The 12,312-nt window shown below is 31.9% G+C and overlaps 2 protein-coding genes across 2 annotated transcripts; both read left to right on the top strand.

Moving 5' to 3' along the window:
• Nucleotides 1–2,343: 2,343 nt before the first annotated feature.
• LOC122610980 (pectinesterase-like) lies at nucleotides 2,344–3,822 on the top strand. Its single transcript, XM_043783932.1, has 2 exons — nucleotides 2,344–2,857; nucleotides 3,014–3,822. The coding sequence occupies exons 1-2, from the start codon at nucleotides 2,344–2,346 to the stop codon at nucleotides 3,703–3,705; spliced, it is 1,206 nt and encodes a 401-aa protein (XP_043639867.1). The 3' UTR covers nucleotides 3,706–3,822.
• A 4,296-nt stretch (nucleotides 3,823–8,118) lies between these two features.
• On the top strand, nucleotides 8,119–11,828 carry LOC122580298 (F-box/FBD/LRR-repeat protein At5g22660-like). Its single transcript, XM_043752575.1, has 3 exons — nucleotides 8,119–8,218; nucleotides 10,054–11,078; nucleotides 11,288–11,828. The coding sequence occupies exons 2-3, from the start codon at nucleotides 10,122–10,124 to the stop codon at nucleotides 11,567–11,569; spliced, it is 1,239 nt and encodes a 412-aa protein (XP_043608510.1). The 5' UTR covers nucleotides 8,119–8,218; nucleotides 10,054–10,121; the 3' UTR covers nucleotides 11,570–11,828.
• Nucleotides 11,829–12,312: the final 484 nt, after the last annotated feature.

The raw sequence follows: 12,312 nt of genomic DNA, 5'->3' as shown, positions 1-12,312 counted from the left end.
TCCGTACTCTTTATTTTTTAACCAAGTTTTCGTTTCCTTAACATAAGTATCCAATGGTATCATATTTGTTCTAATCTATTATTGTTTAGTTTATTACATGATATTATGTGCATTCCGACCAACCTGATTTCCGTAGTTGGTTTTACATGTAAGTATTAATTTGTGACTACATTGTATATTAAATTTATCTTTACTGTTATTTATAATCACTATGTTATGAAATATACAAACTACTTTCTTTAATACCCGGGTAGATCGAAGAGATATATTTTAACAATGAAGATAATGAAAAGAAAAAAATAGCAAAATCATAATATATATATATATATATATATATATATATATATATATACATACAGGGAAATCATGAAATATAAATTAAATTAATCATTTTTGTCTCGTTGATAAAAAAATATATAATTTAAAAATATGTATAAAAATACTTATTAAATAATATGATAAGGATTAAAAAAAATATAGTAAATTAAGTAGTGTAATTTAATGTTATGATGATGGCATAAATTTATTCAGTTGAGAAAGATATAATTTTTAAAATAATTTAAAAGTTGTCATGTAAGATATTTTGGTAAAATGATGATGTAATCACAATCTTGTTTTATTTAATATACAGATTTGTGACTATATTGTATATTAGATTAAACCCATGTGTTGCATGGTTAAGAATTATTATCGTAAAAATTGGTTAAAACTAAATAATGCATTTTCAAATTTAAAGTATAAAACCACCATATTTTAACAACAATGTATTCAAGTATAAACTTGATAGTTACATCAAAAATTAATAAACATATTTTAAAATTTAATACACATGTTTTTAAAATAATATCTAAATAATGAAATCATGCAACAACAAATAAAGTCAACAAATAAAATCAAGTGTTAATAACTTTAATAAGTACGCGACTAAATTTAAAACTTAAAAGTTTTTATGCATTATATAATGCTTAAATAATAGTTTTGACTAACTATTTTTCTCTAAATAATATAACAAAATACTAAAAGGGGGAAAAATTAATAACAAATTAGCAAAAAATTTAATTGACAATCAAAGAATTAAGCCACATTAGCCCTACTAAAAACATACTCGTATATGCATAATTTATATTAGAAAAATAAAGACTTATAAAACATAAGTTATATTAAAAAAAGATAATAGGAATAAACTCAAATGTAAGTTTAAATATTTACTTTGTCAGAAGTTAAACATTAAACACTGTAAGCTGTAAAAAATTATCACGGGTTCCTGTTTTTATGAAGATGAGACATACTTAAAAATGAAAATTGTCTAGATATACTCTTATCTTAACATGTATATTAGTCCTACCATCTTAGAATATATATATCTGATCAATCAAAGATTGTAAGTATATTTTTATATACCAATATTTGTTAATATAATATAAATATAAAACTATTACTAATTATACTATTTTTTAGTTATAAACATATATTAAATATAAAAATAAATTAAAAGATTATAAAGAGATAAGTATAAAGTTTATTTTAATAATTAATAATTTTACATGGCAAAAAAAATATCAAATATTTAAAAAATTTACAACTAAGCAAATCCTAGTTGTAATTTAAACAAATATGTCACATAAGATTTTTTTTATCCTCTTTTAGTTATATAAAGAGATTAAATTTATCTTTACGGTAACTATGTTATGAAATATACAAAGTACTTCCTTTATAAGCTAGCTATATACATCATAGTTCCACTAAGTTGTTTGATATACAGTTATTTTAACCTTCCTAAAAAAATCTCAACAGAGGAATGTTTTCAAAGTAATAAAAATATCAGCCACGTCAAATGAAACATAGACTTTACTATTTAGACTTTACTATTTAGTCGTTTGTCAATTTTAGTTTTATTTTATGTCAATTTTATAGCATAACTCCCAAACCATTATTTTCATACTTCCAAATTTAATTAATGGTGGATAACAAGTAATTAAATGTGATCTTGTGTAATGTAACGTATGAATTACTGTAGTTAACATAAAAGCTACATTTATTTAACAAATCCACATAAATAAATAGACAGAAAAGCCAGACACTCGTATACACATGCTTTAAAAAATGTCAAAACCATATCTTACACACTTTTACTGCATCGCAACACTTTTATTTTCAAGCTCGATATTATGTTCGGGCAGCTCATTTTGCGAACATACCCCTTTTCCCGATTTATGTGATTCGATCATAGGTCATGAATCGGAGTCTAGTGAATCAGGGGTCAATGCGGCGATGAGTAAAGCTAAAGAAGTCCTAAGGCACTTCTTGGCTAAGACTCGGACCACATTTGATGCTCGAACCACAATGGCTTGGATAGACTGCTTAGAGCTATACAAGGACGTCATGGACCATTTAAACACCTCAACAAACCAAACAAACCCATCTCATAGCCCAAAATGGATAATCACAACAGTATTTAATCACCAAAAATGCATAAATAGCTTTAAAAACTTAAATTTAATTGTAGATTTATTAGTTGGAAACAATTCCCCAGCTAGTAAGCTATCTACAACAAGCGGTCGTGGACTGATCCAACTAGCAAAAGGGGAAGCAACACCACAGGCCAATATGGTTGTGGCCCAAGATGGCTCGGGTAATTTTAATACAATCACCGAAGCCATTAAAGCATCCGAAAAACAAAGAGTTGGATCACATAGATTTGTGATATACGTGAAAGCTGGTATTTACGAAGAAAAACTAGTTATCAAGCAATCCATGACCGATCTAATGCTCATTGGAGACGGCATTGATGCAACTATTATAACAAGCGGAAAAAGTTCTATCGAGGGCTTGATAACTTTTAACACCGCAACCGTCCGTAAGTTTTGTTTTTTATTTGTACGTGTACTTTTTAAAGACAAATAATTAAGACTAGTGGAACACACATTATATATATATATATATATATATATATATATATATATATATATATTTGTGGTATAAATGTTATGTTCTGAAATTGTATATTATGTAGAGGTTTTTGGTTCGGGTTTTGTGGCTGTTGGAATAACATTCGAGAACACTGCTGGCCCCGCAAAAGGACAAGCCGTGGCGCTCCTCTCAGCGTCAAATCTCTCAGCTTACTACAAATGTAGCTTCAAAGGGTACCAAGACACCCTATGCCTCTTCCAAAATCAACAGTTTTATCGCGAATGTGACATATATGGAACCGTGGATTTCATCTTTGGGGACGCTGCAGCTGTCCTCCAAAACTGCAACATTTATATCCGAACCCCATTACCGGGCCAAGAAAACACGATAACGGCCCAAGGAAGAATTGATCCAGCTTCAAATACAGGATTTGTCATAGAAAATTCCCGGGTCGCCCCAGCCCCTGACACGACCCTAACTGCAGGGTCGGTCATGACGTTTCTTGGACGGCCATGGAGGGACTATGCAAGGGTTGTTTATGTAAAGTGTTTTTTTGATATTATGATTGACCCTGCAGGATGGTTACCATATAAGGGGAACTCTGCATTTGAGAAAGTGTATTATGCCGAGTATATGAACTACGGGAAGGGCGCAGGTACCGCCGGTAGGGTAACTTGGCCGGGATATCATTTTCTGACCACCGGCGAGGAGGTGGAGAAGTTTTCCGTTAGTCGGTTTTTGTTCGGAGAGTCTTGGATCCCTCAGACTGGAGTGCCATTTAATTCTGGTTTATGAATGTTTTGGACCAATAAATGTAGTTCGATTAATTAATTAATTAATTAGAGTGAAAAAGAACACCGATTTAGTTTGATTTTAAAACTTAATTAAATAAATATGTAATGCAGTTACAAGGTGCTGATCATAAAGAACTTGTTGAAGAAAAACCAATATATGACTTTTTTTTTCTTTTTAATCATTAACGATGAGTTCATTATAACAATTAATTATAAAACATAACAAAATCATAAGATTAGTGATGTATACGTTATACCATAATAAGTTAATAAGAATAGATTGTAGTTAACCGATGATAATATACTTTAAAAAATGTACTTATCATATACGTATATAAAAAGTTTAAATTTCATAACCCGGCTCTAAATAATATGTTCCTAAACAATATGCCCAAAACGAAAGTCTGGTTCGTCCACCTCTGATATAATATTAGTGGCGGAACGTGAGTATGATTTTCGGGAGGGCCAAAATAATTTTATGTGTATATTTTCAACTCAGATTTATATATTTTGAAGGTTGTGTTAAACATTCATGATTCTTAATTAGCTATAAGACATAAGTTTAAGATAATTTCTTTACACACTAAAATTGAAAAACTGTATTCATGTAACTTTACAAAACTAACAATAAATATATCCAATATTACTTTGTACAATATTAGTCTGCCAAAAGTGAAATATAAGGAGATGGTACAATATTAGTTTCCAAAACATTAATTGCCAAAAGTAAAAGAATGGAGGTGGCTTAGGGGGATTCGAACCCATTCTAATTCGTAGCAAGGTGCTTGTAAAGTAAGTGACGCCCAATGTCGTCTTCTACGGATTTTGATGTCCAATACCTTGACGGTCTATGAGGGAGGTTAAGATGTAGATAGCCTTACCCCTACCACGACGGTGTAGAGAGGCTGCTTCCAGGTTCTATCTAAAGATAGAAAAGGACCTCCGGCCTTGCAAGAGATGAGGATAGAACCCATGACCTCTATCTCAAGAGACAAGGGTGTTAACCACTTAATCCAACCTTGCTGCTTTTAAGATATGCAAAAAACACCTGAACTATGGCAAGTTAGTAATTTTTTTTCTATTACAAGAAGTATATATATACGAATTACAAAGAATGTTAGGAGGGTCAACAGTTCAACACCCTCCCTCGTCATCACGTAGCCCGTGGATAAATAGGCGATGGCAATACCTATAAAGGCGATGAGAAGTTGACAACCCACCTCTCATACTACATCTTATATAGCACTTTCAGCCATTCTCTTTATGTCATCTCGATTTACAAACAAAGTTTTACTATCAAATTAACAAATATAGGTGGACCAATAAAACAGTGAAGAGAGTGAGAAAAAAAAAAGTTAATATCATATGATATAGTAAACTTTGTTAGTATAAATTTGTTTGTAAGTGTAGAATTGTTCTTTGGTATATCATTCCCTTATTTTGTAGTCATTAGCATACCACACCATATTTCATACCCCGTTAAATAAAATTTTACAAACAAACAAACATACATTAGATGGCTATATCAATGTGTGTGGATGATGTAGTGCGGTATCTCATACCACAAATCTCGTACTTTATTGTTTTGTTTTATTAAATGTGGAAAGGGAAAAAGAAGAGAAGGAAAACTATAAAATTCATTTTTAAGATTTAAGTGTGGAAAGGAGATGATTGAAAATGATAAAATCTATTATTAAGATTTTTTAAGAGTGGAAAGGAAATGAGCGGAGAGAAAAAGAGAAGAGACGAAATTGTAATTGTTTTTGCTTCAAAAATTTTCCTCTTATTTTTGTGGTGATTAGGAAGGAAAACTTTCCCTCCCACTCCTTTCCTTTCCACTCTCAAGTTAAGAAAAAATTGTACGGATACTAACATTTTTGAAGCATATGGTGTATATACGAAATTTGTTTCAAAATGTTGTCAATCTATGAAAAACGGTGTTGTAGACACTGGTTTTGCACATGTCAATGAAACCCGGTGTCTTCAACACCGGCTTTAGCTTGTCTGTCTTCCCACTTTCGACCTAATAAACACCGGTCTTCTTTTTCTCTAGACAAAGCCGACCTCTTAGACACAGGTTTTCTTCCGTTTTTCTCTTTTCTCATAACGCCGGTTTCTCAGACACCGGCTTTCTTCCAATATTGCACCCAATACCGCCATACCAGTGTCTTAGCAGTTGGACGGAATGACAATGAAAAATAACGTGTTTTATCTACCTTCTGTGATCAGAAAAAAGAAGGAAATAGAATGTCCATTCTTGGTTGTGTTGTCGCCAGGAAGATGTGGAATTTGTTTGTTTATAAATGAAAGGAGAAGATAGAATGGATGGTGTAGTTGGTGGTGGTCCGGTGGAGTGTAAAAGGAATATGGTGCAAAAGTGGGGGTGGTTAGGGACAATTTTTTTACTATAAAAAAGACAGACTTTTTTTTTTTGTCAAATAAACATAAAATAAGCCTTGATTAAATTTGAATAAAAAATTGAGTTGTTTTTCAAGAAAGTACCTTGAAAGTTGATGGTCTTATATGTAGTTTGTGAAAACACAGGTGTTATCTTTGTAAGGTTTTACATATTATAGGGTTTAAAACCAAATATAGCAATAATAGTCAAATCAAAGTTTGAGTATTTTAATTTTTCATCGTCTTCTTCATCACGTACATTCCATCGAGAGCTTGCCGGAATTTTTTTCTTTTTCCATGTAATATGAATATTTTGTCTAACATCTTTACCGTATTATATAATTTATAATCAAATCGAACTTGTGCATATATATAGCAGTATAGCGGTATAAAACAATGAGTAGAAGGTCGGTGTCTTAAACACCGGTTTTATTGTAAATTGAAGGAAGACCGGTGTCTCTAAGACCGGCCTTCTGTCGACTCACCCAACTACTCGAAATTGCTGACATACAAAAGCTAAAGCCGGTGTTGAAGACACCGGTTTTCATTGACATGTGCAAAACCGATGTCTACAACACCGTTTTTCGTAGATTTACAACATTTTGAAACAAATTTCGTATATACATCATATCCTTCAAAAATGTTAGTATCCGTACAATTTTTTTCTTTAAGTTAAATAAACAATACAGTGGTAGTGTTCCCCATACCATGGAAATATGGGATTGCGACACTATTCCCATGTGATATGGGGTCTATCTCGTGACATCTAACATGCATCGCCATGACGCCATCGCCTTAATGGAAGTTAAAAAATATTATTGGGCATATAAAGTTTTTTTGTTTTTTTCTAAGAAAGTACTTTTTTTCATATTATAATTTGGGCTTGTTTGCTATTCTAAATTTCTAATCATTAGGTGATTAAATTAATAAAGTTTCTGAATTATTAAATAATATCTGTATAAATTAAGTCGGTACATCTGTTTAATTTTATTAAATAAAAGAAAAACAATTTTTATTGACATAAAGCATTAAGTATTTTTTACTAAGTTTATTAAGCTCTAAACAAATAGGTTTTTAGTCATATTTGTTATGCCTATATAGTTAATGCACAATATCTTGTAGACAAAATAATACTTGTAATCTACACTACCCGAAGCCTACTATACCACCTAAAAAGAATAGTCTTATGTTGAAAGTTACATGAGACAAAATTTTTTAAAATTATACCATCAGTTATTTATCTATATCCATTAATTCTTTACATCAATTTTAAATACTACTCGAAGCCTCCTGTACCACCAAGATGCCCGCCACCATACCATAGTCGTTGCATTGCGCGAGTACCATAATAGGTGTTATCAATGTTTTTTTTAACTACATGGTCTGTAATCGTAAATTATTAAAACCCTTTAAGGGAAAAGGTTGGGCCCAGTTTACCAAGGCCCATTCCATGATTATGATCCAATTAAGATTTGGCGGGTCTTATAAATGTCGAAAAAGGCATTTTCATTTCCGTGTACACATATGCGCGGTAAACTTCATATCCTCTGGAAAAAAAAGAGAAGGTACATTTCTAAACCTAAAACTACTGTGCAGTACTGCAGTTATAAAAATATAGCTGGATTCTTTTTATTATTAATTACTATTACTATAATCATATATTAGATTAGATTTAGATTAGATCAGATTGATAATACCTTGAACTGTTTCTTGACATTTCTTTTAAGATTACCCCCTTTATTTTATTGGAATTAGTGTTTGTGTATGCACTTAATTTAGTCAAAATTCTATTGTATGTATTTAACTTAGAATGTTTAAATTAGGGATCTATTTTGTAAGTGATCTTTACCATGTGTTAGAATATGAGCACATAAACATATAACAATTCACGAGTACGCAACGGAAAAAATCGAATATGTAATCACATTAATTAACAAAGAAGGGAATTAAAACGTGTACCTTTGCGCAAAGCTTCCAATAAAATTATTAATAATGAGATTATTATTATTGTAGGGTTTCAAGTAAAACCCCTCTACGATCGCACACTAGACACCTCTATACCCATGGACAGAGCTAAGGTGGGGGCAGTGTGGGCAGCTACCCCCAATCCAATCTTGGTACAATGCAAATTTTTTCAATTTAAATAGTATATTTATAATTTGTCTTCAAAAAAAATAATAAAAAATATAAGGGAAATACATACAAATGTTATTTTCGTTGTTATAAGTGTATTATTTGAAAGTCATTGGTATTTGAAGCATTAGTTTTGAGATAAATCTATCCATTGAGATAGTATAGCTTGAGTTTAGAAAGAAAAAAAAAACTTGAAGAAAACAATTTCTTTATTTGAGTAAGTATATAAATGTGTAGTACAACCAACTACTAAATGTAAGAAAAAGCTAATTGTTTCATACAAACTTATATATTTTGGTTTTTTTTTAATTAATATTCATGAGATTAGCTAGTAATATCATTTCTTTTAGGCGTCTATTTTCTATTCTCTAGCTAGGACCCAATTGCGTTTAATACTATCGTATACGACTCTTATAAATATGAAAAACGACTTCTAAATTTGCCCCCTCGTAAAAAAATTTTTGGCTCCGTCCCTGTCTATACTGTATGCTAGTAGTTAAATCACGATCAAACAACCCTTTGTAATAATCCTTAAATGTCGAACTTAAGCAAAAAGCAAAAACCTATTTCTTCTTGCTTGTAGCCATCGACCAAAAGAGAGAGGAGGGGAGAAAACCCAAACTAAATTGTTTGTGTAATTGTGTGTGTAAAAACCCTTAAGCCTTGCATTCTATTTAATATTTATAGGCTTAAACACAAGGGTTTTTACCTTGATGGACAAGTAATCTTAAAGCCTAAGCCCTTGAGAATTTTCGGCCCTATGATGGAAATTAGGAAGTTTCCATAACTCCTAATTTTCACTTAAATCCTCCTCTTTTAATTAATTAAACATTATTACCCTTTAATATAGTTTAATTATTTATTTCGTGATTATATTAATTAATATATTACTTTAATATACTAATTAATAATATAGAGTTACCATGTCATTTCGTGTGACCCCGTAGGCTTAAATGATTTTCGGACATGCGTTTATTATAACGTGATCACATACCAACACCATGAACCTAGTTAAACGGTAATGGAGGGAACCCTAGCCCAGGTGGTCCGGTACCACAATTGGATACCCAATTACCCATCGACTCATCAAGTATGAGCCGTATGATGCTGGTACAATACATTCATCCTAATCCCCACATGATCTAGGCGCACCTTACTTATGATCCATATAATAACAAAATTTGATTCACAAAGCGAAATATTCTAATTTAGATGCATACAATAGGCATTTCGCTAAAACTAAATGCATTTTCAAGAACTCCTTATTATGCAGTTATGCTTTCTTTTTATATTGTTTCGAACGATTTTATTATGCTTATCTATATCAGCAAAGCACTGAACTTTAAGATTTGTGCATTTAAACCCATTAGGTAATCAATGTATGCGTGAAGTCAGAAAAACCTCTTCGGTCTAGATATGATGTGACATAGTTTAGCATATGAGGCCGAATGATGCTTCATAATTATTTGAATCCCTAAATTATTAATAATTGAACTTTCATTCCAAATTTGTCAATATTAAGAGTGCCTTTTGTAACAAAACAATTTTTACCATTGAAGGTTTTGAAAACACGATCAAATGGTTTTCATACTCAAAGTAGGAAAACATAAGGCATTTTATATTTCTATAATATTTTAGAACTATTAAAGTCTGTTTCAAGGAACATAGCTATAAACATGAAAAGTGAGTTTTACCAGAGAAACTAGTGGATATCCCACATCGTAAATTTTGTATTCTATGTTACCTTAATCGACAATTTGCCCTTGTTGAGTTGATTGGTGTTCTTATATATTGATCGGATACTAATCCGGCTTCACAGTTATTTCAAAGCAGTTGCAGTTATCTATCAAGTTGCAGCCTTTTGAATCATAAAAGAAAGGAGACATAATGGATTTTCAAGGTCGTAATAGAATGAGAATGAATGTGCAATGTGATAGACTAAGTAGCTTGCCAGATGACCTCGTCTATAAAATCCTCTCTTTTATTGTCTTAAAAGATGTTTTTGAATTGAGTGTTCTGTCATCAAGATGGAGGTATATGTGGAAATCAATGCCACATGTCAGTCTCTCGAGTGAGGATTTTTCTTCATTGACCAAGTTCTCGAAGTTTGTTACCCATTATTTTAGATACCGTTGTCATATGGGAAATCTGTTTTCTCTCAAGGTCAATATTTGTGGAAAGTTTAGCCCATGGATTCCCCAGAGAATTTTCCACTATACAAATGCTAGCTATGTCAAAGAACTGACCATGACATGCTCGCAGGAGCAAAAGATTGAATTTCCTATTGATTCTTTGGATTTTGTGGAACTAGAATGTCTCACACTGATTGGATCTAGGAGCGGTTACCCCATTACAATTATAACACTACCCAAATACCATTTCATGGTTCCCCCTTTGACAACATTGCATTTTGAATATGTCACAATGTCTGAGGAAAGTTGTGTTAGCTTTCTGTCCCTGTGCGAAAAGTTGGAGAATGTCACCCTAAACAAATGCAGCATAACAGGATCTCATCGATTCATTATTGATCACCCTAAACTTTCTGATTTGAAACTTGAAAATGGAACCTGGCAGTCCAAGGCTGTTAAAGTGCTTGCACCTCAACTTAAGAATCTCATCATCATAAATTGTGATGGCGAGCATTTGATTTCTGCACCTGAGCTTACGTCCTTGCTATATAGAAGTAAGCGTTCTTTGCCAGTCATTCCAGACAAGTTGCCTTCTTTGGAGAAGGTGGATCTCTGTGTTAGTAATCCAGACAAGTCAGATGCTGCTAAAATTGTTGATGTATTTCAACAGCTCAATAATGTCAAATTTCTGACACTCAGCTTGGAAATTATTGAGGTGTTTAGTCTTTAATGTCTATAATGTGCTTCCCATATATAGGTTTTTTCTGAATAATGAATTTACTTTGTAATTTGAATATAATAAAAATAGATTAGTATTTTCTTCTGAAAATATATATTATGAGTATGAGTAAGAGTCCTTCCATTGTTCCATTTATAAAGACTGTATTAATCATTTTGTTTTCTATGTTTTTCAATTTTCTACAGCTTCTTTCATCATCAGTGGAACTAATCTCACATCAACCTTCTCCATTTACCGGTTTGACAAGTTTAAAGATTTATCCAGAAGTAGTGTCTGAACAAGCACCTAAAGGAGAAAACATGTCTACTGAAGTCAAAAACTATCTACTAGATAGCTCTCCAATTGCCACCTTGACATTAATTTCACGTGAGGTATTTACACAACCAAAAGTATCCTTATCTTTCATGCTTCGTACTTACTACTCTAAGTGTGAAGGACATTATTGCAATGGAATGTCATATATGTAGACCATCATGTTAGATGTGGACAGAAGATCATGATGTCATCCGTCAGGCTATAATCGGATATTATTTTCTTGTTTTCACCAAGTCTAGAAGCTTTTGGTAATTTAATGATAGTGTTTCAGTTATAACTTCTGTTATTTCTTAAAGTGAACTGTCATTTCTACTTTGTTATTGGACAGCTTTTTTACATTGGGAGTTTTTAGAGTTAAACTAGAGTGAAGGCCCGTGCTACGCACGGCCGGGCTTCACGGATTGTTTCGTACGTTTGCATGTTGTTTCTGTTCGAAGTTTTGTTATTGAACATATATGATTCTTGTGCAGCAGGTATTATGAAATAATAGTCTAATTAAGCAATTGTTAATATTCATTGGTTTCCAGCAAGATAAATTACTAATGTAGGGAGAAAGGATACCATGTAACGGATCAACATGGGTGATCTGTTGTACGTGTACAAACATTTCTGTCCTAATTATACTATTGAGTTTTCAAGGTTTTGGAGACTTTTCTATCTTAATTACACGTATAACATTTCTGTCGTACATGTGCAAACATTTTTGTTCTAACTCTATGTACACAACATTTCTGTTGTACGTTTATCCAATCCGTTTCACATAGATTGAGGTAGCAAATCTGTATAAAAATAAGAAATAGAAACCTGGCAAAACTCGAAACGACTTAAAGTTGTCCGTAGATCAGAGTATTTCTACTTCATGGAACCTGCATAAGACCTTCTAAAACCATTTAAT

Source organism: Erigeron canadensis, chromosome 8 (assembly GCF_010389155.1).
Source record: "Erigeron canadensis isolate Cc75 chromosome 8, C_canadensis_v1, whole genome shotgun sequence".
NCBI lineage: Eukaryota > Viridiplantae > Streptophyta > Magnoliopsida > Asterales > Asteraceae > Erigeron > Erigeron canadensis.
The sequence above is the reverse complement of the archived record's forward strand: the minus strand, read 5'-3'. Positions and strand labels throughout refer to the sequence as shown.

What these genes read in the sequence shown, in the direction of transcription:
- LOC122610980 (XM_043783932.1), top strand. Translation starts at nt 2,344, where the DNA reads ATGGCTTGGATAGACTGCTTAGAGCTATACAAGGACGTCATGGACCAT. An exon ending in TTTTAACACCGCAACCGTCC is followed by an intron (nt 2,858 to 3,013) that starts GTAAGTTTTGTT and finishes TATATTATGTAG; the next exon opens with AGGTTTTTGGTTCGGGTTTT.
- LOC122580298 (XM_043752575.1), top strand. Translation starts at nt 10,122, where the DNA reads ATGGATTTTCAAGGTCGTAATAGAATGAGAATGAATGTGCAATGTGAT. An exon ending in TCAGCTTGGAAATTATTGAG is followed by an intron (nt 11,079 to 11,287) that starts GTGTTTAGTCTT and finishes AATTTTCTACAG; the next exon opens with CTTCTTTCATCATCAGTGGA.